This window comes from Hakea prostrata, chromosome 2 (assembly GCF_041222555.1).
Source record: "Hakea prostrata isolate BN-2017 chromosome 2, UWA_Hpros_2, whole genome shotgun sequence".
NCBI lineage: Eukaryota > Viridiplantae > Streptophyta > Magnoliopsida > Proteales > Proteaceae > Hakea > Hakea prostrata.
Window position 1 is genome coordinate 11,318,947 of NC_142601.1, and position 20,943 is coordinate 11,339,889.

Here is a 20,943-nt window from a genome sequence, read left to right on the forward strand (position 1 = left end):
TAATCGGATATTTTATCGGATTGGATTATTATCGGATATCCGATAAAGTTTCGGATTCGGATGCCTTCTCTAAATTTTTGCCGAATTTGGATTTGAATTCGGATACTGGTGTATCCGGGCCGAATCCGGTCCGTTTACAGACCTATACATCCTCCTTAAGGGGGCAGTCACCAATTTGGGCCCCACTAAAGGGGGAGCCATGCAAAAAATTCTAATTTTTTTTATTTAAAAAAAAAAGAACAAGAAGAAAGCCCAAATTTCTCATCTATTGCACCACCTACACTCCCATTATATCATAGACCTCTAGATAGAACCATGATACAGCAATATCTACAAAATCCTCCCAATTTCATCGTGCTCAGAACCCATCTTATTAAGATAACCATAAAGAACAGAGCAAAGGATATTACATCGTAGGGTTTTCTGGTGGTGTGGACCTCCTAGACATTCCCACAGGAGTAGGTACATTGATCCCTAAGGCCTGCCTATAACCAGCAAAGATTGTCAAATTTGCTTCTTAAGCAGATATACAGTGAGCCATAACATCTTTGTCATCAAATTTTAGAATCTTAAGATGAAAACTCATTCATAACATCTTTGTCATCAAATTTTAGAATCTTAAGATGAAAACTCATTCAGACGTATCTCTGCTCATGCAATGCTGTTCCAATAGGAAGCACATCCTCATCAAGAAAGAAGTGAAGGGAATGCCGGGAGTGAACAGATCCTGCTGCTTCGTTTCTGATTCCAATACCAAACATCACTCCAGGAATCACTTCCTGATAGAAAGCAAAATCTTCACCTGCCATCACCTTCCTGCCTATCATTACGTTAGTGGGATCTAGCAGAAGCTTCCCTACTGTCTTCACATGTTCATGCACCCTCTCATCATTCATAACAGCTGGGTATGATGGGTACTTCTCTTCCATCAAGTTGACCAATGCATTACATCTGTGTACACCTGCCTGCTGTTCGATAACCTGCAAAAAATCTCACACAGAATGTAATTGTAAACCAGCCCAGCTAAACTGATTTATTGCAACAAATAACTCAAACTCATAAATTAACTATTCCACTTAAAATCCCAAATTCCTCAAGCGTAATGATGGAACTCATAGAGGTTTCTCCGAAGCCCTGCACCACTTCTGGAAATTCCAGAAACTTAAACTCGAGAAGTGCAGCAACTAGTTTAAACCCTATAGGACCCCCGTACCCTGGACCTAACATTTCCCCTTGAACCATAAACCTCACTCCCTTCCTTTGATCCTGAACTCCAGCCCCTTCCCCCACCTCAAACCCTAAAATTCTGCAACTTACCTTCAAATTTAAGAAACCCTAACTTTAGAATCCTTCAAAACCTAATTTACCTAAACCTTAACTTCAATTACAGATCTGAAACTGCAATTACAGCAAACTAAAACCCCAGACCCCTAAGCCTGCCAAAGCAACCCAAACCCTAACCCTAACCCTAACCCTAACCTAACCCTTACAAAACGTAAATCTTCAAAAACTATCCACTGAAGGTGCTTTCAGCCCTAGAAGACTGCTGATTCTCAGGGATGATCCTGGACTGAGCTTCATTCTAGGGCCATGCATAGACAATTAGAACCTAGGATTTGGTTCACATCAGTTTTCCTACCAAGTTATTGTAGCATGCGAAACATATTTGGGACTGTCTCCCTAGGCTTTACAGTGTTACATTATAGAGAATGAGAACATGCACAAAACATCCTCCTTTTTTTGGGATTCTGATATAAGACGGGATATCTCAGAATATTGATTTCCCTCAGAAGACCATAGCAGAAAACACAAACATAACAAAAACAGATCCTGACTTCTGATCAAGCAAAAGTGGTTTATACCAGGACAGTTCTCCAAGGACTTCTATTTTCAATAATTGCAATGACATGAAGGACAACCTCCAAATCAAATTATCAACAAGAAGATAATAGCAAATGAAATTGCAAACAAAATTGACTAAAAAAATGGAAAAGAAAACAAAAAGCATTACATTGCAGGCCTGCTGATGTTAAACATGATGCCACAAGCCTACAAATGTTAGTAGATGATATGGTTACCATGGCCTGCTGGTGTTACAACACAATGCTTTTGTCTCCAGCATGCTGATGTTGACAAAATGATGTCTTTCTTTCTATCTTGCTGCTGTTGATAACATGATGCCACCAGCCTACTGATGTTGGTAAATCACATGATTAACATTGTCTGCTGATGTCACTACATGATCCATCATTTCTGGCTTGCTAATGCTGATAATATGATGAGCATCTGAAATGTTGATGTGGCTAATAGACATCCTAAAAAGATTAAAAAATCACAAAACCTAAACAGTGTTTTGACTTTGGACTTAATATTTTGATTCACAGGCAATTGAGAATTCCTGGCCTCCAGTAGAAGCTTCTATTCCTCCTTGCTTCTACTGTAGCATGGGCTTACTGTGCACTTCCTATTGGCATATGTTGCAACCAGCTGTTCCAGATGTTGCAGCTGTCTGACTTTTCTGTACTTGAGTCCCACTGGTGCTCCCCAATAGGTGAACTAACTGGCTTTCCCCTGGTTGAGATGAGGTACTGTCTTGACTTGCACTTGAGATGGTCACACTTTGCACCTCCTCAGCAGCGCTGGAGGCCTGAAAAGTGGACTGTTGCACCCGGGTTACAGTGGCTAGTTATGGCATACCACCAACATTATCAGCTGTTTGAAATGTGCCCTATGCTCACTCTTCGACCATAGGAGTGCGTTAGTTAGTTGCAGCAAATCCGGGGATTTAAGTTGAAAGTAGGATTGTGTTACTTGAATTAACTCTGATTAGAACCACATGCTGCTTCTCGTGTTGTCTTCAGGAGAAGTATCAGCCCCTTCCTGGTTCTTGTTAACGTTGTTGCTATGCATATTTCTGTCTGACTCCTTGTCAACAACGCCATCCACTGGGGAAATTAGCAAGAGGAGTGCCCCCATCTAGCATGCCAAATAGTGAGTGTTTCCCAAATTTCAGGTCTGCAGACCAATTCAAGGAAATTTCAGTAGAATTATTTCAGGTTCTATCAAACTGCTGCAAGTTGCATTCTGGGCTCATCACTCTGAGGACTTCTAATTGCTTTGGCAGTTTGGGAAGATATAAAACAAAGAATGATTAAAACAAATGTGCTATAGAACAGGATTGCTCAGGACTAATGATCATACAATGGTTGTCTCCTGTCACAGAGATGAGGAACCCTAAATTAACTCAACTTCTTAAAAAAAATGAAAAACAGTAAGAAGGATAAATTCATTTGTTTGATCGGTGGATCCATTTATCCTCTTCTTTCTTCCTATTTATCTTTAGGCAGTTGGATTGATTGGTTACCAGATATGCAATTTGAATAATCCCCCACTCTTTTGTACCTCTCATAGTTACGCCCCTTCTATCAGGCAACTACTCTTGTTAATTGTTATTAACCATTATGCAAATCAACTTTGAATTCGGCCCAACTATTAGCTAGCAACCCTTGAACTGGCCTAGCCAAGGTATGGTTGATCTCAGGAACCAGGTTGATGTCACCTTTGTGGTTCATTTTGGCTAACGGCAACATAAACATTACCTAGGTACCTCAGTGAATCAATATTTTACCGTAATCAATGTGCTTCCCACTGGCCTCAATTCAACCAAAAAAAAAAGAAAGCACACCAACTCACCAAATCTCACTCTACCTTGGTTTTTTGACTGCTTGAGTTGGATCAGAGCTGAGTTCTCAAAACAAGTTCTCTAACCAGTGAGCAGACCAGGTAGTGGGAAATGAAACGATGTTACAAAAATATGTTCAACTTAACAAAATTCTGAAATTTCAACCAGAACTTGTTTTAAAGGATGGTGGAGACAATTGCTAAAGGCAACGTCAAGTTACCAACTATATTTATCCCATCATACCTAAAAAACAGACAGCTAGTCAAACCAGAGAGTGAAAAGGGAGGAAAATGGAGTCATTTGCAGCCCAGGATTATCTAGAATGACTAAATGATTCTTAAGAAGCAGGAGAAAGAAAGATACAGATGGGAGACTGTCCAGATGGATGGGAGGGCTTCCATTGACCTCAATTTAGGCAGTGTGGAACATTGAAGGTTGAGGTGCAACTGGAAAGTCTAATCGTGAGTAGAATAAGATCTGAAAACCCCAGAATAAATTTAAGTTCCCATCCCCTTCTCATTGTTTTTCTTTTCCTTTTATGTTTTTGTTCTTTCTGTGCTGCATTCTCTTATTGAATTCCAATCATGCATCAACAACTATGAGAACACATTTTGGCTTAAACATATACTGTACTGGGTTGTGAGCTATGCTGATTGCTGACTTACTATCTGAGAATAATTGTATAGGAACCTCCAAATCTGTCCCAACCTCTTGAAGCAGCCCTTTAAGCCATAGTACCTCACAAATGTCTTGAGCAATCGCCTTAAACTCGGCCTCGGCACTGGACCGTGCAACTACAACCTGTTTCTTGCTTCTCCAAGTCACAAAGTTACCTCCCTACATATACACAATACCCAGAGGTAGACCTCCTATCATCTGGACATCCTACCCAACCTACATCTTTGTATATGCCTCAATCTCAAATGTCCATGAGCTGAAATTAAAATTCCTTTTCCTGGAGTAGTCTTCAAATATCTCAAGATTCGATATACTGCATCCAAATGTGAGGAATAGAGATCATGCATATACCGGCTAACAAGACTAATTGCAAATGTGATGTCAGGTCTAGTGTGACATAGATAGATCAACTTTCCCACTAATTTTTTATACCTTATCTTGTCAACTGGTTCTCCTTCCTTTGCCTTCAAGTGTAGGTTAGGCTCAATAGGAGTCTCAACAGGCTTACATCCTAGCATTCCAGTTTCCTCAAGAAGATCCAATGTATACTTCCTCTGGGATAGAGATACACTGCTAGTAGAATATGCAAACTCTAAACCTAGGAAATATCTTAGTTTTCCCATATCTTTGATCTCAAATTCAGTTCCCAAAAAAGTCTTTAATGCTGAAATCTCATCCTCACTACTGCCTGTGATCACAATATCATCCACATATACTAAAAATATAGTAGTGTGGCAACCATCTCTTTTAATAAACAAAGTGTGGTCTACATTGCTCTGCTTAAAGCCATTAGATATCATTGCCTTATGGAACCTTCCAAACCACGCTCTTGGAGATTGCTTCAACCCATATAAAGCCCTCTTTAACTTGCACACTTTCCTATAAGTCTCTGTAGTAGAATACCCGAATGGTATATCCATATATACCTCTTCTTGGAGTTCTCCATGCAAAAAGGCATTCTTCTAATCTAATTGTTGTAAACTCCACCCTTTACTAATTGCACATGAAATAATAGTACGAATTGTGTTCATCTTGGCAACAAGGGCAAATGTCTCCTGGTAGTCAATGCCATAAGTCTGAGTGAAACCTTTGGCCACCAATCTTGCCTTGTACCTTTCAACAGTCCCATCTATCTTGTACTTGATCAAACACCCATTTGCACCCAACAGTCTGCTTTCCTATGAGCAAAGTCACCAAGTCCCATGTTTTGTTTTTTTTCTCTAGAGCTTGCATTTTCTCATCCATAGCTTATTTCCAATTTGAGTGAGATAATGCCTCCTGCCAAGTGTTAGGAATAGAAGTAGAGGACAAAGAGGAAATAAAACTTTGAAATTTTAGAGATAGAGACTGATATGAAACATAATTGGAAATAGGATGTTTGGTGCAAGTTCGTGGCTACTTTCTTAATGCAATTGGTAAGTCTAAAGTAGGATTAGAAGAAGGGTCAAAAACAGACTCACCTGGAGAAAGGGATTGTTCAGGGCCAGGAACCAAAGCTTTTGACTGGCTTGGTTCAAAAGGGGTCACTTGTTGCTTTTTCTTATAGGTCTTCAAAGGTCTAGTCTCCCCGTATATATCATCCAAAGGAGGATCATCTGTAGGAATCTCAGGAGAAATATTGAAAGGAGGAATCAACATTGGAACCTTTTCATTAAAACTCTCCCCCTTGAAGAGGTGTAAGGGAAAAAAAAAGAATTTGTTCCTGGAACACATCCATAGAGACGAAAAAATGACGATTACTAGGATGATAACACTAAAACCCCTTCTGTGTAGGAGGATAACCCAAGAAAATGCACTTTAACCCACGAGGATCTAACTTTCCATGAACATGGTGGTTCCGGACAAAGGCAACACATCCAAAAACCTTATGTGAGACTCTAAAGACTGTTGTACCTAAAAGAACCTCAAAGGGACAGCGTTGGTCTAAGACTCAGGAAGGCATTCGGTTAATTAGATATCCTGTACTAAGAACGGCTTCACCCCAAAACCGAAGAGGCATATGCATAGAAAACATGAGGGAACGTGATACCTCAAGTAGATGTCTATTCTTGCGTTCGACAACCCCATTTTGAGGTGGAGTGTCGACGCAACTAGTTTGGTGTATGATGCCATGGTTTGCTAAGTAGGAAGGGAATGCGCCACCCAAGTACTCAATTTTGTTATCCGTATGAAGGATTTTGACTGTCGCTCCAAACTGAGTTGTAATCATATTATGAAAATTTTGAAAGCGTGAGAAAACGTCACTTTTTTGGAGAAGTAAACCCATGCGGTCCTAGAACAACAGTCAAAAAAGGTAACAAACCATCTATGACCAGATACAGACACGGTCTGAGAAAGACCACACACATCAGAGTGAATGACTGAAAAAGGAATTTTACTACGATTATCTGAAATAGGGTAAACATGCCGAGTCTATTTGGCAAAAATACATGTCTCACAATAAAAATCTTTTAAATTGCACCTTTTAATCAGATCAGAAAATAATTTTGACAAAATAGGTAAAGGAATGTGGCCAAGATGACTATGCCACTGTAATAAGGTAAAAAGTGCAGGGGAGGTGGAACTAAAGACTGTAGAAAGAGTTGATGGGGACCCATCCATTAAGTAGAGCCCCCCTTTCTGTCTACCACTGCCAATCGTAAGCCCTGTTTCCAGGTTCTGAAACACAATGAGAATGAAAGAAAGATATTTTGCAATTCATATCACGAGTAAGGCTACTAATAGATAAAATATTAGCCGAAAACTTAGGAACATGCATGACATTAGATAAGGTAAGAGAAGGCGAACAGATAATAGATCATTTCCCAGAGATAGGGGAGAGAGACCCATCAGCCGTTCGAACATCCTAAGCAATAGGGACAGATGAATAAGTATGAAATAAAGTAGATGAGCCTGTCATATGGTCGGTTGCCCCAGAGTCGATTACCCAAGAGGGATAAGTCAAATTGACATTGTGACAACCAAAAATACCTGTGGGGATTTGTGGATCAACAAAGGGATAAATGACATAGGCTATACTTGTACTAGAAGTCGGTACTGGAGAAGATGAGTCAAGTCTGGACATCAATTGGCGAAGGTGTTGGAGTACTCAGGGTGTCAGAACTAGCTTGATTTGCAAATGTTTGATTGTTGCCCTTGATTCTATTTCTACCTCCTCCACGGGAATTTGTTAGACGTTCATGCAACTTCCAACACTTGTCCTTTGTATAACGCTTTTTCCCACAATGTTCACACTTTACTGGAGGGCGAAAATTACTAGAACTAGATTTATTATTGCCATAACTAGCCACCAATCCAGATCTATCAAATGTTTGAGTGTGTACCATAGTTGTCCTTCGACTATCTTCGGTATCTACCCTGGCATAAACTTGAGCCAGAGAAAGGAAAGGCTCTCTAGAAAGGATCTGTGCGCGAATTTGATCAAATTCTATATTCAATCCTGCCAAAAAATTATAAACTCTTTGTTTATCTTCCCATTGTTGATAGGCAATAGCATCTTTAGCATTCTTCGGTATAAACTTCTCATAGAAGTCTAAAGTCTGGTAATATCCCCGAAGAGTGTTATAGACCTGAGAAAGAGGAAGGTCATTCTGCTCTAACTGATTGATTTTCCGTCTAATTTCAAAGCACTGTGCATCATTGCCAACTCTAGAGTATGTATCTTTAGTAACTTTCCAAATAGTTGCTGCATCAGGAAGGAGGAGATAATTCTCTGCTATGCTAGATTCAATGGAGTTGATGAGAAAACCCATGACCAAGCATTTATCTTTATACCACTTGGAAAGTTGCAGACTAAGTGTGGAAGGTTTGGTAGAAGTTCCATCAAGATGGCTAGTAAGACCACGAGCACCAATAGCAAGGGAAACTGAACGAGACCATCTAAGATAATTTGTCTCATTAAGTTTCACAGTGATTATCTGAAGCGTACTCACGATCCTTATAAATGGAAAACATGGGAGACTCTTCAGATGTACCAGATAAAGGAGATATGGGATCATCCATCATTGCAAAGAAAAATTATTCAAAAAGTCCCTGAACTTTTTCAAAATTTACGAAAAAGTCCCTGAAATATTTTCAAAATTACTCTCACTAATTCACGTGAAAAGTATCTCCTCAAGTTACCTCCAATTGGTATATCATTGAAGCAAAATACACCATGAAAGTTTCCAAGAAAGACTGAAGGGACACAACCGGTCCGCTTAAATACCAGACTCCTTAGACAAAATTTTCCTAGACATGCACTTAATCACCCAATTTACATTTCCAGAATACTCGAAAAGAAAACAAACATGTGAATATCGACTTCAAAAAAAATTTCTACAGTACCTCTGTAGGATGCAAACAAAACCTTGCTCTAATACCATGTTGTAATGTGAGAAATTGCTCCTCTAAAAGTTAAGTATTCACAAGACCCCAATAGGGTATTTATAGTTATAACCTAGTTAAGTCCTATAATAAGTAGAAAAAGGAAATATAGAAATAAAACTCTAGACTTATGAAGAAACATAATCCTATTCTAATTAGGAAACCTCAGTCCATGTTTTCAACAAAAACTAATACCGTTAAGCCTAGTTAACTTCTATTGTTAAATGACCAAATACCCAAATGTAAAATTAAAGAGAAAATTACTAATATACCCTTGTTCTCATAGCATACTCAATCCCTAGGTTCCTTTCACCCTGCTAGAAATCACCCACCACTGGCCCTTACCAGAAATCATGGAACACAAAAAAGGAAAAGAAAAGAAACCCACAACACTAACCCTAATTTCTTTCAGTGGTATGAAAGAAGAAAAAGAGAGGGAAGTTGTAGACGGTGGGGTTCCAAAAGGCATAAGATTGTTATCAAGCTGCTGCTCGATTTCCAAAGCATCTTCTAGTTGCTGGCTTCTCTGCCAGAGCTCAAGTACCACCTCAATTAATCAAGCTGCTGTTCAAGGTCTTCAGCAATTGTTCATCCCCAACCTAATTGTTCTCTTAGGTTTTTCCCATCTCTGAACACCACTTACAACCCCTAAAACCTACAAAGAACAATCTGACAATCAGAATATTATCATTTGGGGACAGTCACCTGCACAGCCCTAGGAAAACTCCATTGAGGCTGCATCTCATTCTGAATCTCTGATCACTGTTAACCTAGAGTAGATTTTATCCATCTTCTTCTATCCTGAAACCAGAAACCAAACCCTAGTTTGCGCTGCTTCTATTCCCGCTGTATTTGACCATCAAAACATTAAGAAACCTATCTCCATCTATTTCACACCCAATCTCCATCGTAGTAACTTGCAACCTTCTTCCCCAACCTAACCTTTTTGTTCTTAACAGAGTGGGATGATGACAATGAATGTCACAATGTATCTGAGCTTCTTCCCAGTCAAGTCTTAAACATGGGAGAGCCAGCGGAAGTGGTAACAGCGAGCAAAGGCTGGAGGGCACTGAGGGGCGATGGTGAAAGTGCACCATGAAGGTGGGGGTGGTGGTAGCTTGCTTTCCCCCCCCCCCCCCTTTTTTTGGTTGGTGATTTCCGGCAGGGTGGGGCCGGTGGTGGGTGATTTCTGGCAGGGAGGATGGGTGTGGGTGGGCGGTTATTTTGGTCATCATGGTTCAAGGGCTAATTTAATCCTATTAGATTCAAAATTTGAATTCTATAAATGGTCTTTAACCGTCAACTTGTGACGCAAACATAATTTTGGGCGCACATAAGTGACATAACACGAGCTTCAGCCCATAATAAGGGGTTGTATGGTAACGATTCTGGCACAGTTATTCTGGGCCATTTGCCCGTCTTGGCACAGAAATGACAAAAATCTTGTATGGTAAACCGGTTCAAAATTTATGTGCTGGTTCAGTAAAAATGTGCCAAACCGAGCATTTGGCACACAATTGTTGTCGGAGAAGGGCGACACGAGCAACGTGTGAAATTGCGGGGCACAAATGAGGCTCGTGACGGTGCTTAGGGTTATCGATGTAATTTTATCGATAACCCTAAGCTATGCTCACCTCTCTCGTCTCTCTCAACTATCTCGCCTCTCTGCTCAACAAACTTGATGTCGTCTCTAGTCGCTCGTCTCGTCTCTCTCTGGTCTCTCATCTCGCTCAACTGTCTCAACTCTCTGCTAAAGATCTCTGCAAACGACTCTCTGCTAAAGTCTCATTTTCTGGTTTCAGAAAGACAAATCTTCAGTACAACCGAAGGAAGAAAAGCTCCAGCGTGATTGCACTCTTGTTCGCCACTTCACTCGGACTCTACTCTCCGTCGACAATCCACAAATCCCACTGCCACCAGGTACCTTCTTCTTCTTCTGTGGTAACCCAATCAGGTTCTTCTCATCTTCGTAGTCTGAGTTTATTATTTACAAAAAGTAGTCTGTAAGTTTTTTTCCCTAACAAGTTTTGAGCAATTGGAACCTGGGGTTTTAACGATTCTCGCTTGTGGATTTTTCCCTAACAATTTTTGAGCAATTGGAACCTCGTCTTCTGCTTCTTTGTTCTTCTGGCTCGGTTGTGGATTGTTGTCTCTCCCATTTTTTGTGCAAATTTTTCTTTTCTTCTTCTGCTCTACCTAGCACACGGTGTCTATGGAGTCCTACAAAAACCTGCAGAAATGGTTTCGCGGTTTTCTTCTATCTCTGGTTTTACAACCTAAACGGTCATAAAATCCCTAAAGTTTGGATGAGAAACGTGATGACGTGAAATTGAAGGGAAAACAACATTTAACAAAATTGAATATAGCAACCATTAGTTTTCACACTTGTAGTCTTGTATCCTGAATCGTCTAACCGTAGGTAGCAAGCCATTTGTATTTTCTTGCTTCCATTTGTATAGACACTAGTGTTTCCAAAGGAACAAATGGAAATGTGTAAAGGCATTGTTCTATACTTTCCCAATTTGTGTCTGTGTTTTTTTATGAGTTTTGGAAATCAAGACACAAAATCGCGTCTGCTTTTGATGGAAAATGAATTTGTGTCTATTCTTTTTATGAGTTTTCACTTGTAGTCTTGTATTTTCCTTGCTTCCATCTTTATTAGATTCTTCTACTGCTGGGTTGTTGGATTCTAGGACATAATTCCTCACTTTAATTGTGTTTATGGTTAAATGTTAGTGGTTGGTTCCTGGTTTCTTGTGATGATGGTCTAATACACTCTATAAGGTGGATAAACTTGCAATAGAATTGTCTTCTGAAGCACAATTGACCCAATTGAATACTAGAACCGCACAACACTTGGTACTGACATAATTTTACATGACTGAAAAATATTAAACCTGGTCTCCTTTTGGCTTTTTAAATAAGAGCTGAAACAGAGTCTATTTCATGATGTGTGGAATCTGATCTGAAAATCTGCTCTTAAAAGTTAAATCTCACTAAGTATTGGGTTGACCAAATTTAGATAAAGAAGAAAACAATATATGGTTTAGTGATTCATAGCTAAATATAGCATCAAACTGATGAAAGCATCCATGTCTTCATGTAAAAGAGTAAACACACATATTCATGAATGCTTTAATGAGATTGATTTGATAACAATACTATTATTTTGTCCTTTGAACCTAATTTGATTAATTTCAACGGCTAAATGAATTTGATTTGATGTATTCCAATTTTACTTTTCAGCAGATAATCTGCCCTTAATTGATGGTATTGACATCATAACATACAAATTCATCAAATCATAGGAGTGAGTTCATTTCTTCTTTCTAATTTTTCTCCAGGAAAAAAATTCAGTCATTTCTTCTGTATCTTTAACTGTCATGAACTCAGAAAGCATTACTATGAAGGTTAGATTGTTCTGCTTCATGGGTTTTGATGTTCTTGGAAAAGATATTCACTGGTAGCAAGGTAACTGTTTTGCTACATTCAGAAACAGATATCATCTTATCTTTTTTGCACTGGTAACAAGGTAACTTTTTTGCTCGTTTTCTTGGCTAAGTACTCTTAGGGAAAAATACACACGTTTTCTTCATTGATAGTGAAATAGATATCATCTTATCTTTTTTGCAAACAACCTTATTAACCACATCTATCCTAGTTTCGTCTATGTGATTGTTAATTGTAGTTTTCACTCTTTTTTTTATACTGTTATAGAGTTAGTTTTCAAAAAAGGCATCTCAACTTGTGGGACTTGGATTCCTTACATCCCTAAAATCATGTTGACTATTTAGAACCATGACCATTTAATAGTTAGATTTTTTTTGGTAATGCATTTAATAGTTAGATTAGGTTTTGTATCTAATCACGATGACTAAAGGCCAAACTTTGTGAGTGTGGGTGATTTGAAATTGCAAAATAAGGCATTGTTGGAAGCCATTGAAGACCTAGTATGAAAATTTTATGAATCACATGCATTGAAATTTCATCTATTATGCTTGTTCATGAAATGTGTTGTGCAAGCTTGTTCATGTTTTCTATGCAGTTCTTGTCACTTGAATGGCTCTCATGAAGGGGTGGTTGGGATTAAGGTAGCTTGAATGCACAAGTTGCTTTTCTGAACTTCAACCATGTCGTTTCATTCTATAAAGTTAGTCTTAGTTTATTGTTGATGTTCATCTTTATGTGAATAGATTATGTAAATGTAGGTGTCTGCTACTGAATTTCTAATTCTGATTTCAGATAGTTAGCAAGTTATATTATGGTTTTTTAGCCTGGGTTAAGATATTGATGTGTTTTAGTTGTTAATGATCGTTTGTTTATGTCTTGTGGAGATGAGTTGCTTCTAAATTTTAAGCGTTGCATGAAAGATGTGGTTTTATCATTTATGATCTGTGAAAATTGAAATGCAACTTAACTGGATTTGTTGTTGGAAGTCATGGCTATTCTCTCCTCTTTGAGAATAATATTTTTTTTTTATGACTAGAAGTAGGTTCTTTGCTTAACCTTATGTTTGTCATAGAAGAAAAATATTTATTTTATGGCTATTTTCATAATAGGGACTCTTTTGGATTGATCCAACATGTGTTTTTGTAGGTGAGAATCCTAGCTCAAATGGAAGAGCACCAGAAAGTTTCAGGTATGATGGTGATCCAAGATTCAGTGTTAATTTTGTTTTTGACAAATAATGAAAACCATTCTATAAAAGATGGAGCCTTGGTATTTTACTTTGTTTTTATTAAAAAAAAAAAAGAGAAAAAACGGCCCATTCACTCGACTTTTTACATACCATACAAGACCGTGCCAAGATAGGCGAGAAACGTGCCCATCTGTGTCTAACCATACAAGATCTCACAACAGATTTTGTGCCAAATTTGCCCACTTCAGCACAGAAGCATAAAAAATAGATTCTGTGCTGAAGTGGGAATTTTGGCACAGAATGGTTACCATAAAACCCCTAAGTGACTCAAACGTAAATAACTCAAGACTTCATTTGTTGTAATTGTAAATTGTAGTGCCTTGGAAGGTGAACAACTATATGGGGTACAAGATATAGTAAATAGGAAACTTCAAGAGGGAGAGAAGAGCGAGAGTAATGTTCAATAATATCAATTAATTAAAAATTAATAATCAATATCATATTTATCACTATTATTAAAAATAGCAAATCACAATTTTGGGTATCCTTATTTAATGGCTAAAGGTCTAATAATTTGAAAAGACAAGGATTTTTTTTGTAAGAAACATGTAGCCATGTTTTATGAGTTCATGCTTTTGCAATAGTAGTAAGATTTAGCATATAAGAAGAACCATATAATATGTCATATGCTACTTTGTTTGCCATTGTGCCTTACAGCCACCTTATCACTAAGGAACTTAAAAGTTAAAAGGACCAAACATTGTGGTTGCCTAGCTGCCTTGATAACCATGAGATATATAAGAAACCTGTGCTTAATAATCATTATGACATGCATTATTTATATGGTCACTAGACACGCTACATTCCTAGACAAAACAGAAGAGGCCAAGCAATGAAAAATACTACCTGGTTTCAGATTGTTTTACACCATGACAAAAAAAAAAAGAAGACCAAACCAGTGTGGAACAGAAGAGAAAAAACAAAGGTGAAGTATAGGTACAGTAAAACAACTCACTTGATTTGAAGTTGCAGGTATGAGTGAAGATGTGCCAGAAGGTTCTAAGGTGTTTTCTGCAGAAGCTAGTGAGAGAAATATTTGAAGAGCTATATAACCACTTCAAGCCCCAGCAAGGGGGATTTCCCTTCAAACCTTGAGTTTACAAGCATATCATCAGGTGTAAGGCCTCTGTCAAGCATCTCATCATGCAATCTGAAAGCTTCCTGCAAATTTCCTTCCTTGAAGTGTCCAGCTATTAACGCGTTATATATAAGAACATTAGGAGAAATTTTTTTCTTATCCATCTCCTCCAAGACTTTATGTGCATTCTTTAGCTGCCTTGTATTGCAAAGACCATGTATGAGAACGCTAAACATGATAATATCTGGCACAATACCTTTATCTAGCATCTCACTGTAAAGCTTTGATGCAGAAATTAAATTGCCTGATCTAAGTGACCCATCAATCAAGGTTGTGTATGTTGACAAATCACAATGAATTCCCTCTTCACCCATTCTCTTATGCAAGGCAGCTACTGCATCCATGTTCTTTAGTTTTTTAAAGCCAACAATCAAACTGTTGTAAATAACACTGTTTGGGGTCAAACCAACTTCAAGAGCTTCAGTGAAAAGATCATGTGCATGCCTTAAATCTCCTCTTTTGCAGTAACCATCTATAAGGGCATTATATGCTGCAATATCGAGCTCCAGACCTTTTCCCTTCATTTCATTCCGAATCTTCAGAGCAATATCAAGATTATTGCTTTTGCAGAAACCATCAATCAAACATGTATATGAAATAACATTAGGGGATACTCCACTCTCGCACATTTCTCGATATGTTGCCAATGCAGAGTTTATGGAACCCTCTTTCATGAATCCATCAATAATGCTATTGTAAGTCATACAAATGGGAATAAAGCCTTCTTCCTTGAAAATTTTCAACATTTTGCTGGCATCAAATGTCTGACCAGCTTTGCATAGACCATCTATGATTGTATTGTATATGAAGTCATTGGGAGAAATCCTGCAACTCAACATTTGTTCATGAACACTGAAAGCTTGGTTAATCTCACCTTTCTTGAAATACCCATCCATCATAAGTGAATAGGTGATCACATTAGGTTTGATACCCCTCTGACGCATTTCAGAGAAAACTGAAAATGCTAAGTCTATATTACCTGCTTTGCAATGGCCATGTATCAGGATGTTGTAAGACATTGTAATCGGTACCACCCTATTGCTCAACATCTTTTCCCATAGATGGCAAGCTTCAGTTAACCTGCCATGTTTGCAGAACCAGCGGATGAGAATGTTGTAGGTGACCACATCAGCTACATCATTTTCAACTGCTTCATCAAAAAGCCTAGAAGCCTGATCCAACAACTGAGCTTTCAAGAACCCCTTGATCATAGAGTCAACAGTGAAGACACTAGGACGGATTCCTATGAGTTTCATTTGGGTACAAAGCTGATCAGCCTTCTCCATCCTTCCATTCCTGCAGCAATCTCCAATGAGAACTTCAAATGTGGCTTTGTTTGGATGGACACCATTATCACAAATCTTGGAAAACAAATCTAAAGCACCATCCAAGTCGCCTTGTGCACAATATCCCTTAATTAGGCTCGTCACAACCATCAAATTCATTGGAAGACCATCCCTTACCATTTCATCTTTTACTCTTAATGCCACCACCAGGTTCCCCCGGTTTACGCAAGTCTGAATGACATCTGAATAAGTGGCCTCAGTCGGATTCCAACCCATATCCTTCATCTCCCTCAACAATTCACACGCAGTTTTCGAATCAGATTTCCTACAAGCAGCCTGAATAACAGTCCCATATGTGGCAGAATCTCCTTCAAACCCTCTAGCTTTCATTGCACGAAAGTACCTTACAGCTTCTCCAGGCTTCCCTCTCTTTAAACAAGCACGCATCATCCAATTTAGAGTAAAGCAATCGCAGTCCATCCCTTCTTCCAGCATCTTCCAGGACAATCTCCGAGCTTCATCAGCCATATTGGCTTGAACCAAAGCATACAGAAGACTATTTCTGTATGCTGTTCGAGGGACAATGCCGTTCTTACTCATTGTCTCGAAACACTCCACTGCCTCATCGAGCCGCCCAGCTAGTAAATAGCTTTTCAATAAATAATTGAATACACGGGAATCCAATTGACATCTTTTTGAGCTTTCAATTAGGTGACCAACCATAATGCTTGCCCTAGGTATAGAATTATCAGAAAGGCATTGACCCAGTAGCTTTCGAGCAGCAGATCTCCAAGACCGCGCGAGAATATGGAGGACAATGCACAAAGCTTCCACACCTAGAGGTGAACCTCTCTGTTTTTCAGATTTGAAATATTTTAAAGCAGATACGTGATCGTGCTGGTTATTCACTAGAAACTCTATCACATTATCCTGAGTAACGTCTTTGTCATGTTGAATTTGCGAAAAAGGTGAGGGAGATTGGGCACACCTGGATTCTCTAGAAGAAGGTTGCTCCAAAATCTCAATCGACGAACTTAGTTTCTCTGGAAACTCCATCCCTGAAGTGGATTCTACGGGAACGACTGATCTGGAGATGGGTTCTTCCGAAATCACTGTTTCTGAGCTCAAGGATTGATTTAGCGTATGCGAGCAGAAGGGCGTGGCGTTTCTGCAATGACGGAACATCCATGGCGAGATTGGCGAAGAAATGTTTGAAAATCTCATCGGCTGGTATCGAGGGTTAGACGCCGGCGTCGATAAACCCAGTACTAATGAATCAGTATATGGCAGGGTGCAATGTTTAAGCTTTTCTGAACCAAAAAAAAAAAAAAAATGTTTAAGCTTTTCGTGCTCTCCTTTAGCATCTTCAAGTTATTTTTTTTGTGTTTACCAGTAAATGTTTTATTTTAATTTAAAATTAAAAAATGGGAGAAAAACGTCTACATAATGTATTTTTCACCCTCCAAAACTTTAAACCATGCGCATGAGTTAACTCCTGTGTCTAGTAATATCTTAAGGGCCTGTTCGGTTACTTGAGTAAGGAAATTTCAAATATTTAGAAACTTCAAATCTATAGAGTCATAATTCATAAAATTAAGTGTTTGGTTAACCTAAATCCATGGAATGAAAACCTAGAGAGCTCTTCATTCTCGTTCGAAAGTTGAAGTTCGGAGAATTCCATTGAAATGTTCAGCTCTTTTATAGTTGGGATGAAATCTCTGGATTTCACTGCATAACCATAACTCTACAGATTCACATTTTCAGTGTAAAAAGATGAATATTTAGATTTCATGAATCCATGGATTTTTACAACCAAACGGGTATAAATCTTGAATTCATGAATCTAGAGATTTGAAATCTCTGGATTCATGTAACCAAACAAGCCCTAAGAGACGATCTATTGCATATTCAATCCAGTCAATTTTCACTTCAACATGTTGGAGATACATTAGTATGTTACATATTAATTCAAAACATAAATAAAGAACACAAGTAATAACCAACATGATTAGGGGTTGTATGGCAACGATTCTGTGCCAAAATTCTCAATTCAACACAGAATCCATTTTTTATGCTTTTGTGCTGAAGTGGGCAAATTTGGCATAGAATCTGTACTCAAATCTTGTATGGTTAGACACAAATGGACACATTTCTCTGGCCCATCTTGGCACAGAATCTTGTATGGTATGTACAACTTTTGTGCCAAAACGGGCACATTTTTTTAATAAAATATTTAAAAAGATAAATATAAAATAATTAAAAATACGTAAATATGTTGGTTCAATTCATACACAGGTGTTCACATAAAATCAAGTGAGATTATAATGTTTTCAAGTGATTAGTGGGAGTCTCGCTCTTGCTGCCAATTCATTTGCAATTGTCTTCCTTTTCTCTTCATTGTCTTGCTTCTGCTTGGGTGTTTTCAGGGGGAATATAAGGCTCCGATATTACTTCTTTAAGTATCCAATGCAGGTCACCGAAAAGTTCAAACTTTTTGTCGGCAATTTGCTCATCGCAGATAAAGTTATGAATAGCACAACAAGCAATGACAATTTTGGCTTGAGTACAAAATGTAAACCCATGACGCATTTTACTCAAAATTGGGAACCTGCTCTTTAAGTATCCAAAAGACCTTTCTATAAAAAAAATGCGTTACCGAAGAGTGTCTGTGATTGAAAAGTTCAATAGCAGTCCTAGGCCCTCGACCACTCCCCCTGAAATCTCGCAAATGATGCCGATTACCCTTGAATGGTGTCATGAATCTAGTTATAGTTGGGTATCCGGAGTCAACCACATAATACTTACCTACGACAATTTAAGATAATAAAAATTAGTCCCATAAGTTTAGATCTGATGAAGGGTTAAAAAAAATATCGATAAAGTAGTTGTATTAAATTTACCTGGAGGAGGATGAGGAAAATTTATCGTAGGGTTTGTAATCGCTTGCCTAAATCTATGCAATCATTTGAAGAACCTTCCCAGCCAGAATAGACAAACGTGAATTTCATGTCAAAGGAACACGCACACATGACATTTTGTGTGGTGATTCCTTTCCTTCCATGATATGGTACTTGTTTTTTAGCCGGTATCATTGCATACACATGGGTGCCATCGATTGCACTAATACAATCCTAGTACAACGAACATTCTCAAGCCCATTAATAGAAGTGGTGAGGAGCATAAAGTACACATGTGGGAGATTGTATTCTAATAATGAAAGCTTGTATCATACATAAAGTAAGGAAAATATTTTGGATTTGTGAGTATCTCTGGCGGAATTGCATCAAGGTTAGGAGGCCTTATGTTTTCTTTGCTAAACATCACAAAAACATTTAACACTCTCTTGAATACTCTTGTGATTGTCTCAGGAGAACGTTGGAAATCTTCGGCCACATCTCTATATTTAAAGTCTCAACCAAGTAATGTCATAAAATACCAAGTTGCTCATCAACATGAATATACCTAGTATCATCTAACCATCCTCGATGTCGCATTTTAATCTCTAGGTTATAAACCACATGTCGTTCCATCTTGAATCTCTCGAAAACACGATCTATGTATCCCTTTAATATTTCTTTAACACGTTTCGGTCCTGTGAGTTTGCTATCACTTATTGGCTCAAGGACACGGGTCATTTGTATTTGATCCATTAGTAGCACTTCCAAACCTAAAAACTTGATAAGACTCTCTTCATCTGAATCACTAGATGTATCCATATTATGACGATAGTCCCTGAAAATAATCATACAAACCATGTTCAAATAGAAAGCACAACAAAATCTTCATAATACATAATCTATTAAAAAGCACACATAATGCATAACATGTAAATCCAAAGTTTTATACTCCATACCATATTTAAAAGCAAACGCATGCATACACTACAAATTCAAAGTAGGAAAGTCCATACCATATTTCAAAATACTTATCATCCATACAATCCATAACTAAAAAAGAAAAAAAAACAAAAAACAAAACTAGAAATATATATCCAAACATAATACAGACCAATTGCATATAATATTATCCTCAAACAACAAATATATAAAACATCATGCAAACACAAATGGTTCAACTTTGAGTAGGATCACTGGGGGTGGCTGGGTAGGCTAAAGTAACCGCTTTAATGTAAGATGTCTGATTTTAGGGGGGGCACATATTATCTTTTCTCTGAAAGTTGGATCCGACTTAACATGGAAGATTGCATCGCCTAATGTGTTGGGATCCAAATTCATTGACATCAGAACACCAAAGGTCTTAGCAATGCTGAAGTCATTACTATCAGTGGATGTTGTTGTACTTTGAGCTAGGTACTTGTCACGCTTTAGCAAACACATTTCTGAGAATGACTGAAGTGCACTAGAATTGGAGAATCCTGGGCATATGCTCTTTTTCTTCCTTTTCTTTGCATTTGGAGTCTTGTCATGTCTTTTAGTAGGAGGGACCGGTCCACTGGGTGAACGAAGATGATGGGTAGATGACATCTCAAGAATGACATTAGAAAATATATTCAGGTTATCTTCATCTGAGCTAGCATCACCTACAAACTCATCATTATCCATGCTCAAGTCCACTGAAGGCTGCAGTGCAATGTCAGGAGTAATAGCTTCATCACCGGTAGCATAAGTACCTCCAAAAATTTACACAAGTCTTCCCACTCAGTAAGGCCATGCTTCCTAAACTTAGCCCAGCCTGGATTGTCTTGTCATAGACATTGCAAGTCATTGTACAGAAGCATATGGTTCATATTCTATTATTAAAAAAACATTAATACCATAAAATGTCTAAATTTTAATAAATATAATATAAACATAGCTGAAATTACCTTGATGTGCATTTCCCATAAATGACTCATCCTCAACAGTGGCAATTTTGGTGATAGCTTTCCACCCAAATCCTATAGTTTCCAGCAATTTCTTGAAACTAGTATACTGCTGTCTTAACTTGTTGAACTTGTTTGTTAGCTGCTTCATTTCATAATTGATGTTTGACCTACTTCTAAAGTTCTCTAGAATATTTTTCCAACCTACCATGTTGAACGTGGATGTTGTTCTATTGTTTGCTTTAACCTCCTCAACCATTATTTCAATAAAAA

General features: G+C 38.1%; 1 protein-coding gene and 1 long non-coding RNA gene across 4 annotated transcripts; one reads left to right on the plus strand and one right to left on the minus strand.

Annotated features, from left to right (window-relative positions):
• Positions 1-300: 300 nt before the first annotated feature.
• LOC149023725 (uncharacterized) lies at positions 301-17,145 on the minus strand. 3 transcript variants are annotated; one of them, XM_089144225.1, is made up of 2 exons: positions 14,380-17,145; positions 301-980 (listed from the first exon to the last, which is right to left on the minus strand). In XM_089144225.1, exon 1 carries the CDS (start codon positions 17,070-17,072, stop codon positions 14,469-14,471), a length of 2,604 nt encoding a protein of 867 aa, XP_089000351.1. In that variant the 5' UTR covers positions 17,073-17,145; the 3' UTR covers positions 301-980; positions 14,380-14,468. The 3 variants fall into 3 exon arrangements, with proteins under 3 accessions (XP_089000351.1, XP_089000352.1, XP_089000353.1); XM_089144226.1 differs by lacking the exon at positions 301-980 and adding an exon at positions 1,492-3,015; XM_089144227.1 differs by lacking the exon at positions 301-980 and adding an exon at positions 3,117-7,018.
• Positions 10,320-13,081, plus strand: LOC149023726 (uncharacterized). The gene is made up of 3 exons (XR_016171412.1): positions 10,320-10,441; positions 10,528-10,645; positions 11,972-13,081. It is a non-coding gene; the product is annotated as an uncharacterized LOC149023726 (long non-coding RNA).
• Positions 17,146-20,943: the final 3,798 nt, after the last annotated feature.

Excerpts from the sequence above, each read along its gene's own strand:
- LOC149023725 (XM_089144225.1), bottom strand. The coding sequence starts at position 17,072 with ATGAGATTTTCAAACATTTCTTCGCCAATCTCGCCATGGATGTTCCGT.